Genomic DNA, 23706 nt, shown 5'->3' with positions numbered 1-23706 from the left:
GGCACTGACACCAGTGTAGAAGAGATTGCGCAGGCGTTGACTTTTTTGTTGTTGCTCCGCCATTTTTAGACTTAGACACATGGGATAAAAACAAAACTTGTTTATTTTATTTTCACCTGTCGTGCATAATGAAACCTTTTCATAAACAATATTGGCAGAAAATTGCAATTAAGGGCTACTCCAAGTTTTGGGTCCTATTCAGTATATTTCTCGAAACAGTTAAATTTGTGTTGGATTAGAATTGACATAGGAGAGGAGTGATATTTTGATAAGAATAAATCAGAAAAAGAATGAGGAACAATCATATGTAATGATGTATGACTCACCCTAACATATATGTAATTCCAAAAATTATCATTGATAACATTATAGAATGTATAGCATCATATCCTTTGCTTGGAAGGAAAAAATGTTACATACATAAATACATGTTTATTGCCACTGCTAATATAAAACAGATCCTTAAGAGTTCATCTAAATGATCGTAAGAAAGAAAAAAGAAAAAAAACTTGGAAGAACTCCAATAAAGGCTAATGAAACATACATATTATAATAAAAAATATTCGATAAAAGGTAAACATACGTACATATTAAAGTAAGATATTTGACCTATTCATACTATGCAGATAATACAGATATATTTTTTTTATAGAATCACGGAATGTCCTGCCCAAAGCTTTAAACACTGGTACGAAATAAAGACCACGTCATCAATATTTGCCCAAATTTAGTTGGTCTCCCTAATTTTCCTTGGGGTGTTTATTCACCCCAAAGACATAAATATTACAGTAATATTTTATGTATTTTATGCTCTAACTTCTATGTACCGAGTGATCCATTACAATTTGAACACTTTAATGTTAAACTTCAGCAAGATATACGTCTCTTTCCACCCATTTTTTGATAGCTCCCTGGATAGTCTGGTATGTAACACAGAGATCTTTTGCATGGCCCCTCATGGACTGGAGAGGATTAGCATAGGCTATTTTCTGTAACTCCTCCGGATCCAATTAGGCCTCTTTGACAGATCCCTTGGACCTCTCCAGCGTTTCGTACTTGCTGACGGCGTAGAAAGTGGTCCTGAAAACGCTCAACTGCTTTGAGTGCGTGATTGGAAATTCGTTGATCACGTTCAAGAGTGTAATTTTCTCGACTTGTACAAAGAGCTTAAGAGTTTAGGTTTGTTTGATTATATCGAAATATGAGTTAATTATAATCACTCTACCATGATTAATTGTTGAATTAGTAAGTGATCACAGATTTCAATGGCCCACCCAGTAAATTCTTACCTTTACTGGAATCAATTATCAAGGTTTCGAAGAATGTTTGAATGCGTTTTTATTATTTATTTACTCAAACGTTGAGTTTGAAATAAGAGATGGCAAGGGAATGGGAGATGTTTTGTTCTGTATAGAACATGTCTTATTACCAAGTAATGAAATTACTGCTATAAAAAGATGAACCTAATACATTTAAATTTGGCATAGTGCAAGGAAAATGTAAAATAAATACACCTACATACAGTCGTTAGGAAAAAAAAGACTATTTTTTTAAACTAAAACAATCAGACTTTATAACTAAGTAATAAATATAAAATATTAATTAAATTTAATGGTAAAGTTTGGAGATTTTACATAATTTAATTATAACTCAAAATTTGATACCTCAGCTGCCACGCATTTTTCGAGGAGGGACTTGGCAAGCCTTCCTCTTGGGGATGCGAAAAAATAGAAACACAAAGGATTTAGTTTTGGTGGTGAGGGGGACATCTTATATATCAAAAATTATTTAAATTGTTCAGAGCAGATCTTTTGGTATTTTTTTTTTGAAGGTGTGATAATCAGCACCATCTTGTTAGCAAAAATATGCTCCAATTGAATAAATGGTGTCAATATAGGCTTGGCAACGTTCTGGAGCACCTGGATGTAGGCATAGTAGTTAATTCTTGGCCCATTGACAGGCAAATGTGTGGTGAGATGACTTTATCATCTGATCAGATCACACCAAAATATATTTATTCAATTTTTTTTTCCACAAAATTTAATTTTTGATCTTTTATTTCAAAAATGTAAGTTTTGATATGTTTTCAAAAAATTAAATTTCCAGACTTTTTTTCAAAAAAAATCAAAAAACAAAGCCTCCCTAAAAATATAATCCGGCAGACGCCTCTTTAAGAATTTACCAAATGTTTTATGAAGTGAAGTGCAATAGTAATAAAAACAAGAAGAAAATATGCTTAAGAAAAATGTTATTTGTATATCAAAAAAGACATCCTGCGGAGAAGGGAGTTATCACGCAGCCAAAGAAATCTATTCAAGCTAACAACTTTTGATCCTGCCTATCCGAAGGATTAGTATCAAAAAGAATGTTCACAGGTTACTTTTTAACTTGTCCGAGTTGAATCCGGTGTCACAGTTAAATGAGAATTAAATGCATTTCGAGTATAAAAAGCATGTAAATATGAGTGTAATCATCTATTGGACATGTACACGAGAAAAAGTGTATAATTTAGGAAGGGATCATTACATAACAGTTATACTTCTTTTTAAAATGAAGAGGTTTAGTAATTTAAAGCTTTTCTTATTAATAGGAGCAAAAATACCACAATTTGTTGAATTGTTGAGGCACGACAGATACTAAAATACTTAGAAGTTTAATTTTTTGTGCTCCAGGGGCATCATTTGGTAATATGCAGCTATCAATTATTAACTGTACTAAATAATAAAAATGTAGATTGTAAAACACTTTTGATTCCAAATTTATATTTCTTTTTTACATCATAGTCATTATATCATTAATTATAAGGACAAGTTCATCATAATAAAAAACTATCAAAATAAATATATATGTAATTAATTATCATCTCGGTGCATGTAAAAAACAGAAAAAAAATATTCAATAAATAATTTATCATAATAACATTAAAATAAAATAACCAACATTCAATTAAAAAACTACAATTATTGTAAGACCCGTTTCAAAGACATGCGTTAGCTATTATTATTATTAAATGCGAATAGTATTTGATCAAAGGTCCCCAAAGTTTTCTAAAAGTTCATTTCCATAGTGTTGAACGACAAAGTCATGATAGTACATAAGAAGTGCCAGGGGCTGCCCCAGTATGAGGGACATCCAAACCACCATGTTTCCACATCGAGGTCCGAAATGTTTTTCAATAGAAGAGGAGATTAGGAATAGAGGTAACTAAAAACAAAATAAAATAGATTAAATTTCAAGAAATATGATAGAACACTCATGAAATGTTTTTAATTAAACACATATGTGTAAGTTTACAGGGTGTGTAGGCAAAACTATCCCCCACTAAATTGTTTCATACTTGTAACAAAAGAAGTAGAATATCTGATGAATCAGTTTTATCTTCTAGGTATATTTGCAAATATTATTTAAAGCAAAGTTTTACTCTTGTGTATATATGATAACTAGAGTTGCCATTTTTGTAGGGAAAAAACGAACATGAGGAGATGTGGGATCAATATATGAGGTTAATTATCTAAGGCCGCTGCGTTTTTAAGCTGGCCCGTTAATTTGTAGTTGGTAGTATAAAGAAGGAATTTTCTTTTCCTTAGCAGTTGTCATTATTATTTAATTTTTAAGTAGTGAACTTCCTTTCCTGTATAGATTCAGTTATATTCAAAATCTGATTGAACATTCTTGTGTGCTCATAAAGACGGAGAGTAAACTTGGGGATTTGTTGCGGAGTTATAATTGTAAGTCCTTGTCGGACTCAAGAGTAGAATTGGGATAGATATCAGAGTCATTCTAGCAAATGTCCTTGGTTATATCCTTTTCTCATTGCTCTTTTGTCACGGCTGATTGTAACCTATCTGATGAAACGTCATGAGCATTAATATTTCTCTCCTCCAAAATATTCTTCAAATTGTCAGGGCTACCGGTTTCTTTTTATTTAACTTGCTCATTCTACACTAGATTTTCAACATTGTCTATGGCACTACTTAATAAAATATTTTAATATATTTAAATTTATATATATATATTTAAGTCAATTTATACCAAAGATGCGCAAGAATACTCACATCAGAAAGAAAACACCAAGTGGACACCACGACGACATATTAAATAATGAACAAAAAACTTTTTCCTTTTCTAATTTTTAAAGGTAGTTTTTTAATTACAAACATGTCAACTCTAATAATAACATCAACTCTTGCTTCTTTCAGTCTTAAAGGATGTTTTATTAAGAAATTACGGCATTCCATGATGTGCCATGAGATACAATTTAATTATTCAGTGAGACGATATATTTTGACTGAATTGAGTGAAACATCTCTTCTTTTGCAAGAGAATCTTGCTATTTATCGTGAAAAATATTTAAAAAGGTACAAATGATCCCACTTAAGAGATATTTAGGAGTAAAAGACTAGTTTGACCTCGTATGTATGTCACATTTATCACATACATAATGGTTCTACGTGCGCATAATGAGACGTGCCACTGACCTAAATGTGGCTGAGAGCACGAAGGTCTTGATCTAAAATCTTTAATCAGATCTTCAGAACATCTCACGAGAACAACTTTGAAGGAACACTTCAACTAAATATGGAATAACTCAGTGATAAAGGAATGTATCAAATATCCTGTGGATACTATAATTGAGACCTGTGCCAGGTTTAGATCCAGAGTCGGGGTTGTCATCAAATGGAGAACATATTAGGTTGGGGGAAAAAAATTATTTCGTTTTCCCCGCCTTTTATTTAAACTAAGTATACCTTGTTCATTATTGGTCACATCGGATCATACGATAAAACGTTGTGAATATGTGAGTATAAACTACCAACGTTTTCAGATAGTATTGCGTTTGGCCGTTTCAGTCGTGAATTATGGTGAGTCAAGTATGGAGGTCTTAAAGAAAGAAATTCTACATATTTTACATTTTTACTACCTGAAAGGGTAGAACACGACCAAGAAAATTTGCAATGTATACGGGGCCGTAATACGCAACCGTTTAAAGCTAGCTATGAAAAAGAAGTGGCCAGCATTGGTAAATAGGAGACAACAAGACATCATCAAGACAACACTTGGCAGCATCTTTGATGACATACCAAATTGGTTGTCCGAGTTGGGTTTTTTTTCTTCAATAGGTTCAAGGGCTCTTCCGAGAAGGTCATTATGAAGTTGGATTCTCGTTGGCAACAAGTTATCAAACAGGACGGGGTATATTTGGCTGAAATCGGATGATTGTAACACTTCTTATTAAGGAAAAAATACACAATTACATTTTCTACCCAACCTATGTATATTATAATAAACTTAATTTAATTTAATTGTTATAAGCCTTGAAAAGTATAGGCTATTAGAACATTATATGCGTATAATATGATGTATCTCATTTTAAGCTACATATAATGTATTCAAAGGCAACGTTTTAAATAAACATAGAATTAAAAACTGTTGCGTCATTGAAAAAATAGCCTTACATATAGAATATTTCATATAATAGACAAAAATTGATATATCAAATAACATGAAATGCAAAAAAAGACTCCGTGTTTCCTTTTGAAAATTCTTGTTAGTAGGCTAATAACCAAAGTTGGAACTCTGTAAGATTCAAGTCAGGTCAAGAAGACTTGAATTTGACACTAAAACGTGGATATGTGGCCCCTCAACACAAAAACGAGGAAAAAGGATTTTTCTTAAAATTAAGTTTGAAAAATATTTGTATTTTTTGATGAATAATCGTCAATTTCCAGGGGAATGGGATGGAGGGGGTGTAGCCCCTCAAATTATGGAATTTTCGCTATTTACTCCAAAATTTAATATCTGAAATTTTTCCAAAAATTTAATTTTTGAGAATAACTGTGGATTGTTGAATTTTTTTTCAACAAAATTAGTATTTCAATTTTTTTTTTAACAGCCGTGGATTCTTGAAATTTTTTAATAATTACGATGGACTATTGAATTTTTTTTCGTAAAAATTTAATATTTTAAATTTACCTTTTGAAATCTTTTTCAAAAAATTAAATATTTTAAATTTAAGTTTTGAAATGTTTTTCCAAAAAATTAATATTTTAAATTTAAATTTTGAAAATGTTTTTCCAAAAAATTAAATTTTTCATTTTTTTTTTTCCAAAAACTAAATTTTTGGATTTCTTTTCAAAAAATTTCCAAAAACCAACCCAAATATAACCCTACAGAAACCCTTGATTTCTATCAACAAAGTATGCAAATTTATTCGTTGGAGGCGCAGAAAATTACAATTAAAGTAGCCAGAATTGATTGTCATAATTTAAGAATGAGAAAAAGACAGACTTGATGGGAAAGCCCATATCGGGGCACATATAAGTTTTCACAAAAAATAATAAATATATAATTATGTACTTGCAGTGAAAATAAATCTAAGGACTATAAAAGTATTTAACAACTTTTGAGACTCAATTCGAGACCAAATACAAAATACCAGAGGCGTCAGAGCAAGGGAGGGAGTATGTTTGTAGTCAGTCTGAAAATTCTAGTGACGGCCCAGCCAATAAGTGTGTAAAATGGCCAAGTCTTATAATAGATACAGTTACTTAAAATAACTCCTTACTTGTGACATCATACCAAGAAACGCATAGGGCCTTACAATTCCAAGTGGAACAGAGATGAGATACTCATGAAAAAAGGCCGATAGGAAAAATACGGCCATTTTGGCGGGAACAACTGCACGACTCCCATAGTTGTTGATAATGGGTTTGTAGAGATGTCGAACACACCATAAATGAACTGGGATGTTCCATCGTGTCCAAAACTTTTGAATATTCTCTGCATTCCACCAATCCCTATAGAACTGTCTATCGGCGAATCGGAGAACTTCCCCCAGTGTGTTGAAAACAGAATGAAACATCATGTAAAAAAATATCAACCATATCAAATGGTTTGGAATCTGAATAGAAGAGGAATGATTGAATGATATAGGTGTGTATTCTTTATTAATAGTTTTAATAAATAATTAATTAATTGACTTACAGCTAATTTTAAAACTCTTTCAATGGCACGCCCAAACCGCATTTCCTGAATAATTATAATCAATGGTATTGTATTAAATCAAAAAGGTATGGTGGTATTTCATCATCTTACATTAAAGGGTAACATTGAATTAATCACACTCGGAATGATCCATTGCTGAATGAGAGCGAGTGTGAAATTGACTAAAATGACAACCTCAAGAAATCTTCGTAAAAGGAAAACTTTGCGAATACGATCCATCCGAGGAAAGTTCAATTCATAGCAGAGAGTGGGAGCATACCAAAAATAAGTCAAATCCCTCACTGATAGATTATCTGGATAATGAACAGTCCCCTCATTCTCTTCCTTCTTATTAGAACCTAGAACAAAGGATTTATTATGTATAAGAAGGCATTATTCACTACCTTAAACTCAAGAATACTCTTCTTTTTTTGACCTACTAATGGTCAAAAGTACTCCCCCCCCCCTCCCTTCTTTTCTTTTTTTCCAATTTGTCTGAACGATGTCGTCTAATCCACATATTTTATTGATTTGCAATCGTAATTTTGTCTCAAAAAATGAACTCAAATAAGTCATATTATCCATATACATAGGTATCGGTGGAATCGGCTTATTCAGCCGATTCTGATTTAAAAAAAAAAGCAAATTCTTGCCAATTTCGATGCATCTGTACACCTAGAGTCACTACCTAATTGTTTCCCCTCTTCTAATTGATCAACTCGACTCAAGTCGACACTACACTAAAAAAGCTATTTCAATTCCGTAGTACATTAATTACACGATTGCTCTAACTCGATTTCCTAATCTACTCTAAAAATCCCCTTTTGTTGGTCAAAAAAATTGAACAGAAAAAAAAGTTGTTTGGATCATGATGAGAGAATCCCTTGCTCCAACTTACTAATATCCCCAAAATTCCGGACTGATGCTTTCTTCTTTATTGGACTACTTCTTCCGTTTTTATTCGTCGTAATTTGATCGAGGTAACACCAATAGTTAACCTGGATATAGGACCAGAGTTTAAGAAATGTGATAGAAAATGACATAATGGCCATAATCCCTCGAACTGAAATAAAAAATATCCATGGTAAAAGGTATCAATGACTCATTATATGTATATAGAAACCTGGGCCAATGTAGGAGTATTTTAATTTGATGACCAATGCAGGAACAGCAAGCATAACGATCATATTGAACAAATGAACTATATATCCAGTTTTTCTTTTAATGGATTTGTTCGCCATCAGTTTCTCAACGAGCAGAACGAATCCGACAGTGATATGAAGATCTAGGGAGAATCGATATTATATATTGTTGATCAATAAGGATGGTTATAATGAGTTAGTTAAAAAGATAAGAAATAAAAAGTTTGATCCAAGTACAGATATAATCCTCTTAAATAGAAATATCAAGAAATAACATAAAAATCCAACAAGTTCCATTTTCATGTATAGTATATACAGGGGGTAGGCGCTTAAGGTTGGGCATTTTCACTCGACATTATGGAGGTCAATACGGAGGCTAAGTAGGATGCCATTGCCCACTATATGTCAAATATTAGGACTGACAAATCGGTATTGGCATAAATCACAACATCCAATCTAGGACGAAACTTCATACAGCTGGTTTTGATTAAGGTTGAACCTGTTTTGTAGATGTCTGATTTGAGGATGGGATTGGACGTGACATTAATTCTAGTGAATATTCCTTTGAGCCGCCCAAAAACAGTAAAGTCAAAGGTAGCAGAATTGGTCTGCAATATGCCCAGTCATTCTTAAGAGAGAAAAATAAGGCAATGTTTTTATTAAATTTTATGCAAAGTTGGATGTGTGTGGTCTAGTCCCACCTTATTGCCATATCAAAGTGGTACCCTATTGGTCATAGGCCAGTAGCAAGACCTTAGTAGCAAAGATCACCACTTACTTAGCAGGGCCAGAGACGGTCGTTTCTTCCAACTTTTCTAAAATTGGGCCACCAACACCCCCCGTCCCGGCTAATCAGTCATCACATTATTGCCCCTGATCCTCCTCTTGGGGAGGTCAGTAGCTGCTGAGACAACTGTGTTGTGTACAGCCTGGCTCGTACGCGACTTCAATGATATTATTTCTACCACACGCTTAAATTTCAAGAATTGCAATTTTTTTCCCCCCTTTTGTGTGCTAGGATAATCGGACATTTTTGTGTGTTTGCGATCCGTAATTGGCAAGATATAGAATCAAAAACTCTAACAGTACTTATAATAATAAGTAAACAAATGTTTAAAGCAAGAAATTAAAAAGTGTTTAAACTTAAACGCTAGGTCCCTGTATACATATATTTTGTTATTAGAGCATATTTAATTTGTAAATATCTATTTTTTTAGTATATAGATTTGACATTTTACAAGCCAAAAGGTCAATCATACATACTTTAAATGTTTTGTATATAATGTGATTGAGTACATAACAACAAATTGACACTTTAAAATTGATATTAAATATGACTTTTTGGACCTTTGAATAATTGGATTATATTCTATGACATTTCAAATGTAAAAAACTACACATTGAACTCGATGTAGGATGTATTTATCTCAATACATATGTTTTATCACCTACATAATTATCCCATTAGATCATTTATCAAAAACTAATGAATACTAAAATAATGGGTGCACACATTGAAGGTTGACTAGAGTTTACAAATGTTATTTTGACGCATTCGACAGTGGCGGAGTAGCAAGATTTTCAACGGAGAGACCATGGGTTTAGTTAAAAAAACCTACACTTGGCATTTAAAAGGCCTATATAATATTTTCATGGGAGATGTAAATTTCGAAACCTGAATTTTTTAGTAAATGTATTTCAGATGATCCTTTGATTTGGCACCCTTCTCAGATAATCTTTTGATTTGGCAGTCTTCTCAGAAAATCTTTTGACTTTCCTTTCTTTGTGTGTTTTTTTTTTTTTTTTAATTTACCTGAGTTACTTTTTTTTTTTTTTTTAAATAAAATATAACTTCTATATTCTCAAAGGTCCTTTTGTAATTAATGATATACACATTTTATTGAATAACGTTTTGTTTTTTTTTTAAATAAAAGTTATAGAATTTTTCTTAATTTTTTTCATATTAATTAATCCACATCTACTCCGCCACTGTTTATCTATATCAAAACCGGTTTTTGAGTGAGTGTTCTTTTTTAAAATTTGATTTAAAAAAAAATATATTTTCACTTTTAGAAAATAAAATGAATTGCAATTTCCTTTTTGTTTATAATTTTTTTTGTTAAAAATATATATTTAATGTGAATGGTGATGAAAGTTATGTATATATATTGTTAAAAAAACAAAAAATCAAAATAGTAACCCTGACAATTTGAAGAATGTTTTGGAAGAGAGTAGCTTAGCTGTTATGACGTTTCATTCGGTCAGCTACAATCAGTTGTGACAAGGGAGGAGGGAGAGAAGAAAATAAAGAAGGACATGGACAAAAATTACACCAATGTCCATTCCCATTTCTACTCTGAGTTCAACAAGGACTTACAATTATATCTCCTCAACAAATCATCTAAGTTACTCTCCCCGTCTTTTATGAGAAACCTACTCTGATGAACATGCGTTATTATTTTTTTTATTGTAGAGTACTTACAAAGCATTAAATACATGAAAGGATATTTATCAAGGTGAAATTCTGGGGATGAATCCCCAAGCAAGGCAAGGAGCCACTTTTTTGGACTCACTCTAATCCCATATCTGGAAAGAATTGATAAATACAAAATGTTAATTAGATACTGATACAATTATTCAAAATAATATACTTGTTTAAATTCTCCAAAGTCAGCCTCAGTCCGCCAGTTAAGAGGAGTAGAACACCCCAATTGAAAATTCCTTCAAAGTTATCAAAGTCTGAGCTGAGGGAAAGGATGGAATCCCTAGGTATGTGTACTCTGGAAAAAAAAATTATAAATAATTAATGGACAGTCCCCATTTATGATAATAACATTTATAATGGTTATTAATAGGTAAAAATTCATTATATATAGGGTAAATAAATGTGTACACTTCTTGAAGAAAACATGGAGTTTATCTTTTTTAGTGTGATCTTGCATGGGGGTGATAAATGAGAAATTAAACATCAATTTAAGAACATATAAAAAACCGGAAGCCTAAAGTTAGGTCATTCTTCCCAAATATGGATCTACCACGTAGTGAATAAGTCTTGTGAGATCTAATGAGTTTCAATCATAAAGTGTGATAAATTAATGAAAAGCTGTAGTTGTTATCTTTCAAACAAGATATTCCAAACAAATATATTTCCCTTTTGAACAAAATGGAAACAAAAAGGTTGAAAATTGCAACCTTGAACCGGAACGACCATAATACCTGAAACATTGTCAAGCAGCTCGCTGTCTACCGCGTTCACTTGGCTCATGACCTTAAGGATTTCCCTCGAAGTGGTAGGACAGTCAAGTTAACTATCAAAGGGGCCACACACTTTTTAAGGGAAACCCATCCATGTTCAAATTCGTAAAAAAAGAAGTCCCTAAACCGGTCTACCCTGTCAAATGTATTGAAGGATGTTGAGAGGAAGTCAAAGAGGTTTGAAAACAGGCATTCTTGATTCAAAAGCATCAAAATCTCCGTATGGAGCGTTTTAGAAGTCTTCTGAAAGACCTCAAACATCATTCGAACCTCAACTTGCAGGACCTCAACATCTTTTGGTAATTTAAGTCCAAAGGCTGCCGAGTTCCCCACAGCAACATTGCCAACCTCAAGTCCTCCTTTAATAAGGAGTGGAATGAGCCGCAGCTACATCTTACACATGCACGCTGCCTTCTATCCCCGCTTGGAGGTTGTTATTGTCGCCAATGTGGACCAAGTTCGCAAATAATGTTACAGTATATATATTGAATAAATTTTTCCTTGATGTATACTATGTCCGAGTTTATTTGACTCCATTCATATTAAAATGAAGTATAGCATACAACGTGGCGTAAGACTGATTCAATACTCATATTATCAGGGGCGTCCGCAGGGCGTGGGCTTGAGGGGCTGTATCCCCCAAATCAAGAAATATTGGTTTTTAATGGAAAATTTAATCTTTGAAACTTTTTTCCAAAAATTTATTATTTTAAATTTTTTTCCAAAAATTTATTATTTTAAATTTTTTTCCAAAAATTTAATATTTGAAATTTTTTTCACAAAAAATATAATTTTATGCATTCAGCTGCGGGTTTTTGATTTTGATTTTTTCAAAAAGTTTAATTCCTTGTTAATAGCTATGAACTTTTGTAATATTTTCAAAAAATTGAATATTTGAAAATTTTTGTGAATAGCGACGTATTTTTGAATTTTTTTTTGGAAAAAATCTAATTTTTGATTATTTTTGTCTACAAAATTAATCAAATAATTTTTTTTTAATTTCATATTCAAAGAAATTCCAAAAACCAAGTTCCCCCCAAAAAAAAAAAATATATATATACGATCCTGCAAACGCCCCTGATTACTCAATAGTAGCAGGATAGTAGCTAATTTTAATTTAGCCAATCAGTATTCAGAACCTTGATAAGGAGTAGGGTAACGGAAATATCTACAGCTGACAAAAAAATTGTTCAGTATATCCCCAAATTCAATATTTAAAAGCTCTCACACGTTTGCATACTATTTGAGAAATCAATCACTCGAATAAATAGATTATGAAAGGGTTTTTTTTCATTAGGTACAATTTATTATAACTCGCATTTGTATATTTTTGCATGGACTAATTACTTAATATCTGGATATGGTTAGCATTGATGGAAGCCCTGGCTTTTTGTAGTTGCTACCTGTATATATATTTTCTTTATTTTCCAAATAGACTCATTATTCTTTCATTCTTGAGGAGAGAACATATTATATGTATAAACTATAAAGTGTAACTGCGAATGTATATGCTCAAGAATGAAGCAGACTATCGCTGATGATTTAAATTTGTAAGTCACTCGGAGAAGAATTGAGGACCACATAGTAATTCCTGCATATATCATTACTAGATCCAGAGAAGGGGGTTTGTATCTTATGAAATGGCATGACATGTAAGCTGTTCTCCTCCTAAACAAACATTCTCAAAATTGTCGGGTTGAAAAAATATATTTTTATACCAACAACTAAAAAATTATTTCCGATATACTTTCCTACAAAAACGGCTAAGCCTATGATTGGCAAGAAATTTTTTGAAAAAGTCGGGGAAAAAAATAAATAAAAAGAATTTGGAAAGTTTTGATTTCAATTCGATTAGAATTTGATGAGAATACGTAATGTAACAAAGCGTTGCATCAAAAACACAAAGATATAAACTATGTTGTCAACTGTATCCTGAACTGAATTGGAATTAGTTCCTTGAAAGCTGTGAACAATTCACAACACTTTATTATATCATAGTTGGGAAGAATTGGTTAACTACAAATTTAGCTCAATCTAGTTGAAAATTGGCTAACTTGGCAATACTTTTGGGAGGAGCAATAGCGGTTGCAAAACCAAAACAAAACAGAAACCAAGCCTGCTCACTACTGGCTCAGACGCTGTGCTGAGTTACTTAGGGAACTTTTACATCTAGTGTCATAGTATGAATTTATATAACTCTCCTAATAAAGGGGTTTCCAATAAAAAGTGTTATTTTGATATTCAAAGAAAAATGACATTTTTGAGATAAATAATCGCATTATTTATTTCAATATAAAGAGAAAAGAATACCATTAATAATGGAGAACAATATCCGCCAAATGGCCGCCACAGCTACACTTACAGGACCGTATCCTTTTTATGAACATTTAAGACCGCTTCGAAAAAAAAGGCTCAAACAGGAAGATGAAAGACGCAGTCCTAGGACCAACCCAATACTAAATGTGATCAAACAACATTAAATTTAATTTACAAACATATGGGGATGGTGTTCATACATTCGCGGCAGGCTCTGATCTGTATCGTCCGCGAATAACATGTATTCCCTTTGTTGACACTTGAGAAGCCAATGGAATAATGTTAACATAATTAAGAAAGGAAATAACGAATTTCTGAAGATCAATCAATATAGATTGAGGATCATATCATGAATATTCTTATTTCTTCTCGGTGAAGTTCATTAACACATTGCATATCTAATAATTTTACGCTATAGGAGTATGTATTATATATCGAAATGTGAGATATTAAACGAGGGAAGCTTATGTCCAGTAAGCAAAGTTAACTACGATAAGATTTTAGATGTGTTAAACAAAGGAAATTGTAAGTACAAATCAAATAAAGTATGTGCAAAGGAAGGTTCATCAAATACAGTCTTTTAAATAAATTGAATTACAAAATTTTTACTTTTTTGAAATAAAAAAAAATTAAGATAAAGACTCTTTTGGTACAAATGAACAGTTAATTGAGTCTTAGTGTTGGATTTCAAAGAAAAAAAATCGGTGAAATTTGTGTTTTAGATAATTTCTACATAATAGGCGTAGTAAAATAAATCCATTTTTTTTTTTTGCTTTTTCCCGCTAACGTTAATCTCCTTGGCAATCAAAACAGTGCTTACATGATAGTCGGACTCGACGATTTCCATTATTTTATTCACATTTTCCGACAATTAGCCTTCGTGAGCGTAGTGCATCTTTGACATCCAAATTACCATAACGGAATCGATAAAGCCAAAATTGCGCGTAATTGGCTGTTATAGTATCACAACCATAAACACTATTCACATTTTCTGCCACCTGGCTTGCACTTTCCCCTTGTTTGAAGAAAAACTGTAAAAAGTGGGGTATTTTCAACCTTTCCTGGTGCCCATCTTTGAGGCGTTCAAAAAATACTCAGTCAAACACTCACTAATCTACCTAAAAAGTTTTTTAGTACAAAATCGTATCTTCCTAACGCCATCGAACATAAATCAATTGCACTTATACAACGTGAAATACAACTTACTAAAACAATCTATTGGAAAAATAATTCATTTCTTTTTACTAGACATATTATTTGGTCATGTGGTTTCTCCTTTTGGATGGAACAAATCATCTATTAACAAGCAAAGGAGCATCTATACTTTTTTAACTGTTCTTTTGAGTGATATTAGAAATATAACATCCCCAGTTTTCCTTGTAATTCCGAGTGTAAGTAACCTTAAATTTTCCAAATAATATTTTGGGGTAGTTCGTGTAATTTCCAGAAAATTATCTGCTTTAGTAATGTTGTGTATCTTTCGAGTTCTAGTAATACTCGAATCCAACACTTATAAGTACTGGTATTTAAAACTCCAACAGTCCGGCTAATTAATTTCACAGATTAACGTATTTTTTGATACCTTCATTGCTAAGATATAATATCATATGTTTTCCCCTGTATGTCCATCGTGGACTTTATTATTAAAAGGGATCGTAAATAAAAAACTGTGAAACTTTGGTACTTTGAGTATTGCTGTACTCTAAATCAAGGGTATATTGGTTGCAACAGCAGCCAATATTGGTGGTTCAATAATCAAAATCGGTGGTTCCAACCGTTCGTTTCTGTTAAAATGGACGTCTAAAATGTAGATAAAATAATGAAAATCGTCATGTTGGACCAACATGTGATAATTGAAAATTACTCAGAAGACCGTTTGGAACTATCTAAATCGGATAATCCTAATTATGTTAATTTTATTTTCAAAATAAAGCAAAAAACGCCCCGAACTTTTTAATTCACCTATTATTATTTTGTAAACAAAGTGACAGAGACCGGTACCGTCTGTCGACACAAAAAAAAATACTACACCTTGAATGACGAGTTATTTAATACCAAATATAGTCTTATATGTTACTCATATAGAGGGTGCTGTGAAAATCCTTCTGAGCTTGCGTTATTTTTCGACAAACTATAGATTGTCACACCTCCTTGCGGATAATATGTATATTTTAGTTTGATCATGCATTGATTATTGCGGTAGAAAATAAATAGTTTTAATAATCCTCTATTCTTGAATAAAAACTGATTTTGAGAGGTAAAAATATTTTTTGGAAGAATAATGTTTTCCATTGTCTTTCTTGTAACGGATATCATTTGACTTATTGAATATTTTTCCTTCAGTTGATATAATTTATAAAAATTCCAAACTCCCATGTATAGAAAACATGGAAGATAGGACAACGCTGAGGACAAAGGTCTTTTGAATTATTTTTTATATTTAGACTTCACAGCTAAAAAATTGCTAACTATCTCAGGGCACTGAAGAGGCTTGTGACAATGAATTTATCCAATATAAAATACTAATCTGACTTGGGGCTTCATTAACCAAATTACATTGTTATATTTGAACTTATAATTACTTGGATTTTTTTATAAATACTAAGAAAGGAGGAAAAGTTATCGAACGATCAATAATGTTATTTGTATTTAAAATCCTATCAAATTTAAAACATAAATATTAATTTTATTTCTAACACTATATTATTTGACTAAGGAATTTGACGAAAAAGTATATGTAAACATATATTTAACTTAATACTATTTATTTGCTCTTGAGGTCACGTATTTATACAAGTTATTTTCATTTTTCCTATATCTTTAAAAATTAAATATTATTTGCCACTATTATTTCTAATATTATATCAATATTGATCGAGGACAATTTAATACACGGTGTTAATGTCCAATCGGCGATGATTTTGTTATGATACAGTTGTCTCATGGCGTCTCTTTTTTTTTTACCGGCAGGAACGTTGTTGTATCAACAAAGTTTAAAGAAGATTTTGGCATAATGACAACAGCTGCTACAGATATAAAAATATTGAATTTACGGAGGATAAACGCCATTGCGCCGTGAGGATAACTTTTGTTCACAAGATTTCAAATTGGAGGGTTCAAATGTGACAGCAAATTGCCGTAGATCGTCTTTGGGTCTGACAACAAGACTAAATAAAGCCCCTCGGCAATCTGGATATTAATCGAATGGATTATTTTGTAAGAGCTACGTTAAATCTAAAACAATTGGAGCATTTTATGCCATCAAGGACTCTTTGATTTCCTCCATCAAGGAGACAATGACCAACATGCCCAGGAACTTCATCGTCAACGCCTGTTCCTCTATTCCGATCGGGATCCAAATCGTTATAGATGCTGGAAGCGGATACATCAAATAAGCTTCTTTTTAAAATAGGATGTCCTTTTAATGTATTTTTTTGAACTATGCAAACACAGGGGGTACCAAAATTTTCATAATTTTACACGAATTATGAAAAAAGTAAAAAAAAAAATGAAATTCTGCTTCGTTTGGAGGGGTCTTCAAAGTTTTGTAAAAATGTACGTCTTCACAGATTTGCACCGTATGTCTAAAATAATACGAAAATGAATTTTGAGAGTTGTTTTATGATTAAAATAATAATGTGCATTTGGTAGAGCACAAAACCTCCACGTATGGTCATTTTTTGGTGTGACCTTGACCTTGGAATTTGACCTTGACCTCTCAAAATGTAATGGCCTTTTACTGTGACCATATATAATCTTAGTACAAAGTTTGATCAAAGTGATCCGTAACTTTTATTATTATATTTTATTTTATTATTAAAATCAATTATACTAAAATTTTGCGTCATTTGGTGGTACTACCGGTGTTCGAGTTTTTGTAAAAATTTACGTTTTTTCATAATTGAACTAATTGCCTAATATAATACAAAAATGAATATTAAAAGGTATTTTATTATTAAAATCAATTATCAAAAATATAGAAAAATAATATAAGTAAATTAGAGATTATAATCCATGACAGAACTCAGAATTTAAACTTATTTTTGTGTCAAAATTTGGCATTTCTGCTCGTAATTGCAATATATTTCTTATAAAAACATCTCTTGAACTAGCGTTAGTAACACTTTGTGAAGCATCTATTACCAGTTCAACACATCTTCCCACTCATTGCGTGTGACAAGGAAAATCAACAATTTCTTATTTATGGCCATGATTTGGAGGTCCTCATTAGAAATATTTCGAAGAAACGGTGGTGCTGTAACTTGACATTCGTGCCACACAATAATTTCGGTGAGACTCTTGCCTAAATGTTTACTTTTGGTGGTTTAAATATTTTACTTTTAGAGTTAATTTCAGTTTCCCCAGCTTTTATTATTCTTCGCAATGCCAACTCCCGAATGTGGTGCCGCTCATCAAACAACATACTAATAAGTAGGTTTTCTGGATGTGGAAAAAGTATTTCTTTCTATAACAGGGTCCACGACAGACCTAAGATTTTCTGGTAAAAATCTAAAGCAAACAATCAGTTAAAAAAAAATGCAAAAGTCCATCCTTAAAAGATGCTTATTAGGAACCACACTGGAGTGTAGACTTAAAGCACGTAGTTGACAAGCACTTGAAAGTTTTTTGATGGATTATGAGTACTTGCGTAAAATCTGAGTAAAGGATTAGCAGTAGTAAGCCATCTTGAGTGTGCCAATTTTCCTGGTTTACAGTTTGTCAGCTCAGAAAAACAGGAACTAGTTGAAACAGCTTGACATATTTTATGCAGATATTTTTGATCTGTGTTTAATTGATCGACCACATTCTTTGGCAAGTTAGGCAAATTACCAGTCACTACAGAAAAGGAACAATAGTTTATTTTTCACAGCCAGCCAATCGTTTTCCAATTGGTCCGGAATATTATTCTTTAGGACCCAAAGTGCCACTATCTAAACTCAAAAATAAATGACAAAGGGGTAAATCATTGGCATGAAGCATACAAATGTACCATTGTAATAGTATCTCTAAATAGTTTTTTAAATATTGAATCACACCACCCTTCCAAACGGTGTTAGTTGCAGTTCTCTCACATCCAACGGAAATTACACCATCTAAATTCTAACCTTGTCCCTCTAATAATTTTGTGATACAAGTAAAACTGGCCCTACATGTAACACGATATGTCGTGTGTACCAAATAAAATGATCCAGGTTCTGATGAAACTAATATGTGATCTTCTATAACTTCTTGGCGATGGAAAAGGTCCTATATTTTCCTATTTATCTGAGTTTTGTCTTTTTGTCAATCAAAGTAAATACTTCTAATGACAATTCCTTCAAAAAGCTTTTGAAGCTTCTACACAAGCTTCAGATACAGCTCTGTGAATCTTGTTTTTGAAAAAAGATTGAAAATTTAAGAATATTGTGATGCTATTATTTCTGAAGAAGTCTACAATGGAGACGAAATCGATTAAATGTTCCTGATCCTCTTAACATTTATGTTTTAATACGTTGGTTGAGTCAAGTCCATCTTCTTAAAAATCTTGTTTTTATCAATGATCAGAGTTGAATTTTTGACACAAACTAAGCCAAAATCAGGCAAAACTGCAACAACAGCAGTAGATCACAGATTATTATTTAATAAAATAAAGTATTATAATAACAGTAACGGATCGATTTTGATCAAACTTGGTACTGAGATTATATATGGTCACAGTAAAAGGCCATAACATTTTAAGAGATCAAAGTCCAAGATCAAGATCACACCAATAAATGACCATAAGTGGAGGTTTTGTGCTCTACCAAATGCCCATTCTTGTTTTAATCATAAAACAACTCTCAAAATTCATTTTTGTATTATTTTAGACATTCGGTTTAAATCTATGAAGACGTAGATTTTAACAAAAATTTGAAGAGCTGTCGAGCCCTCCATACGAGGCACAATTTTTTTTACTATTTTATAAATTGTGTAAAATTACGCAAATTATGATGCCCCCTTGTGTTTGCATAGCTCAAAAAAAAAAAAACATTAACGGGACACCCTAATGTACAAAACAATTTTCAATTACATCAGTCAAAAAATGAAGTCTCAGTCACAATTTAAAGATTTTTGAAAACATTGCGGATTTGATCTTAACACCCTGTATAATCTACTATAAAAATCCCTTTATTCATTTTAAAAATATTTTCAGTATATTCAGATTGCTCCATTTTATCTATAATATCAAATAAAATATTTCAGTATATATTAAAAATTCCAAGTGTAAGTCTTTTTAAGACTTCATTAATAGATAAATAATACTATTTTTATCTCTACAAACACTACAGAAAGTTATTTAAACAAAATATAGTCCTACATCAAGCTTAAAACTCATGTTTAAATCTGCCAGTCATTGATAAATGCAAATAATTATTTCTTGAATAGAAAAATATACCAGTACGAATATATAATTTTAATATGAATAGTCAATAATGCAGAAATTGTAATTTTATTTCATTGTAAGCTAGAGTACATACACGACAAGAAAGGAGGAAAATTGTGATTTTATTTATAAATTGACGAAAGGATGATCTTGAAATGAAAATAAACTTATTATTGAGCGCACAAACAATTTATAAAAGATGTGAACCGTCAACATAAAAACAACCTAGAATTATTTTCCTCAAAAATGAGTGTGGATTAAATTTGTATTTTTCTATGTACATATAATCGACAATTTTTATCTACCCTTTGGAGGACCTGCAAATTATACTTTAAGAAGCCCAATTGATCGTCACAATAAGATAATTAAAAATTAACAAATTTTAATTGGAAAGGTCATATCGGGCCAATATATCTTTACTGAAACAAAGCCATTAAACCTTAACTATAACTATTGACGGGAGCGTCCGCAGGGGAGAGCTGTAGCACCCCCCAAAATTAAAGAATTTTTGATTATTCTGTGAAAATTGAATATCTGAAATTTGAATTAATTTTTCAAATTTTGTTTCGAAAAATTTTATTTTTTGAGAATAACTATATTTTTCAAATTTTCTACTAAAAAAATAATTTTTTTAAATATCTATAGATTTTTGAAAAATTTCTCCGAAAAATAAAATAATTAAATTTTTTTTCCAAAAATTTTATATTTGAAATTTAATTTGTCAACAGCTCTAGATTTTTATTTAATTTGTTGAGGGTATCTATGGATTTTTGAAATTTTTTTCTAAAAATATTAATTCTCTGTAAATAGCTATGGATTTTGAAAAAAATAAATTAATAATTGTAATTTTTTCCCAAAAATTATAACCCCCCCCCCCTCCAAAAAATTATTTATCTTAGCTTATCCAATAAATTGAAATAATAAGCTTATAATCCTTTCAAAAATGTATAAAAATATTTATTGACCTGTAGGTATATATGAAGTCAAAAGTGAATCGTCATGTTCTTGATTTTTGTTAAAAGTCAAAATTGTTTCAAGTTTGGATGGTAAAATGCAACGAATCGATAATCCCAAATAGCATAATTGAATTATTTCACTATTTAAGCTAAAAATGTATTAATCATATTATGCATAGGCGTAGTTTACGCCTAACAGGGGAAAAAGCGACCCCCATTAAATCAAAACTTGCAATATTTGGGAAATTAATTAGTTTGGTTTGGTATATGATTTTAAATGCGTGACATGATACAAAACTCCTACAGTGAAATATCATATTATACAATATATAATATGCAAGTTTCAAAATCTGTCTGAAAGTCCATCACATAATCGTAGGAATCTGAGAGGGGCGCTGAATATGTAGCAGTCAGAAATTTATTTGAGATTTGATAAATTAATTAGCTATAAAAATTGACTTTTTTTAGAAACAAAATATCTTATTTTTGACAAAATTATGTCCGTTGCTGATAAACTTAGTCAGTTTAAGGGATTTGAAGATAACCTATGGGGTGTCAGTTTTGTCCACTCTTCCTACAAGATTGTATATGATACAAATAATATAACTACTTCATTCTAGATTACGTTCACAAGTTCACCCCTCCTCCTAACAGCGCGTGCACTTTGTACATAGCCCTTACTGGTAAATCTACCTCCGAAAAATACAACTTTTAGATTAAAAAGTACGTACTCTAAAGCAGATGTTCCCAATCCCCGGCCTGTGGATCAATCAATACCGGTTTGAACAAGGATTAATTATTGACTTTTCTCTTTTATTTATTATCTAATTATACGACAATAATAAAATTACAAAAGATAATTAATTGTAGAAGGTAGCTGGTAGTTATTTTCGGGTTGATAATTTTTAATTTTATGATCGGATTTCAGGAGCAACAAGCTACATACTAGTGTTGAGACTCGATCCAACACCGAATTCTTTTTTCAGTTCGATCTTAAGTGACTTTTCTAGACGAATTTGGACCGATTTTTCGGTCCAGACAGCGGACCAATTTTTTTCGGTCTCATATATTATGAGAGACCAATTATTTTTTTTTTGTAGATCAACTGTCATTCATTTTCTTTTTCAAAAAAAAACATCTCAAAATACACGATAAGTTCTAGAACATATACAGTATACATATAAGAGACGGCGGGATGCAAATTAATCGGAGCTATATCTGTTTAAACTTCGTATAAAGTCATGTTATAAACAATTTATCTGTAAAATCAGTGTAGACCGACTTTTTTCGGACCGAACTAGACCGAATTTTTCCTTTTGACGGATCTATACAGAACTTTTCCTTTGGAACGATCCATATCGAATTTTTACATGAGACCGGTCCAGACCAACAAAAAATATAACAGTCTCAGACCGTTCTACGATTTCCAGATCGAAACTCAACACTACTGCATACCATGCCTACTAAATGGTCCCTGCGATCTTTTGTTACTTGCATTCATACTTAATAATTTCTTCTTCTCCAACTAACTCTAAGTCACTTCTCTATTATTATAGTCCCAGTCTAAGGCGAGCGGTCTTTTATATTGAAATGACTGCATTATTGCGGGCCAAAATTTAACCCAGGTAGCCCAATGAGTAAGAAACAAGACCCCCGTTGTTATCATCTAGTTGCAAATATACAAGTTCAGCACTCTCATTACAAAACTTTACAGATAGTTTTTGATGTTATAATTTAGCGTTATATTATTGGAGCAATGTTCTAATACAGTTATTATTTCCTAAATATTGTAATAATACTGTAATTTTGGAGAAATTTGCTAATAAAGTTGCGAATGAGTACACAGTGTGTTCATGTTTATTAGTATTAATATTTCAACCCCCCCCCCAGTCTCTGCAGTAAAAGGGTGAAGGGTTGACGCAGAGGAGTCTTAATATTAGGGAGATTGGTTTTGGATTTAAAAAAAAAAAAACAAAAAAATTATTAAAAAAAAATTATTATTTTTTTGAAAAAAAAATCAAAAAACCAGTTATTCACAAATAAATTTAAAAATGCAGAGCTGTTCACAAAAAATTTCAAAAGTTACATTTCCAATATTAAATTTTTGTTACATTTATAGTTATTCTCAAAAATTTTTTTTTTTTGGAGAAAAATATCAAAATCCACAGCTGTTGACAAAAAATTAATTTATTTGGAAACAAATTTCTAAAAATTCAGCTATTGACAAAAAATTCCGCCCCTCTAGTACACCCCCTGCAGACACCCCTGACGGGTCTTCAGTTAGGTTGGGTCCAATTTTTTAATGTGGCCTCTACACTATATAATGCCTCGAAGAAGCTTTAAACTTCTTCTTACTCTGTTTGGGCTCAATTAAAAATATATTTACAATGTCAGAGAATATTTAATATATGGAATACTCACAGATGAGTTAATTCACTAAAAATACCTGACAGACCAAAAAAGCTTTCTCAAAATCTTATAACTATATGTCCTAAAACTATAGCATATAAATAATTAATTATTTACAAATCGTGTGTTAGTTTCTAATTATTTTATTAGTATCCCGTTCTTCGGGATTTATCGAGGTTTTATAACTACAGGAAATCCCACCTTTAATAACTCATTATATGAAACGTTAAATACAAAATGA

General features: G+C 31.5%; 1 protein-coding gene across 1 annotated transcript in view; it reads right to left on the bottom strand.

Annotated features, from left to right (window-relative positions):
- Positions 1-2745: 2745 nt before the first annotated feature.
- Positions 2746-23706, bottom strand: part of mdy (diacylglycerol O-acyltransferase) — a 32488-nt gene continuing 11527 nt past the window's right edge. The window contains exons 3-10 of the mRNA XM_040709239.2: positions 10778-10906; positions 10609-10712; positions 8108-8269; positions 7883-8047; positions 7096-7343; positions 6985-7029; positions 6566-6901; positions 2746-3204 (exon numbers count right to left, since the gene is read on the bottom strand). Of these exons, the coding sequence (XP_040565173.1) occupies positions 3028-3204; positions 6566-6901; positions 6985-7029; positions 7096-7343; positions 7883-8047; positions 8108-8269; positions 10609-10712; positions 10778-10906 (1366 nt within the window). The 3' untranslated portion in view covers positions 2746-3027. The remainder of the gene's footprint in view (positions 3205-6565; positions 6902-6984; positions 7030-7095; positions 7344-7882; positions 8048-8107; positions 8270-10608; positions 10713-10777; positions 10907-23706) is intronic.

Source organism: Lepeophtheirus salmonis, chromosome 3 (genome assembly GCF_016086655.4).
Source record: "Lepeophtheirus salmonis chromosome 3, UVic_Lsal_1.4, whole genome shotgun sequence".
NCBI lineage: Eukaryota > Metazoa > Arthropoda > Copepoda > Siphonostomatoida > Caligidae > Lepeophtheirus > Lepeophtheirus salmonis.
Note: the sequence above shows the minus strand (reverse complement) of the source record. Positions and strands in the feature narration are given on the sequence as shown.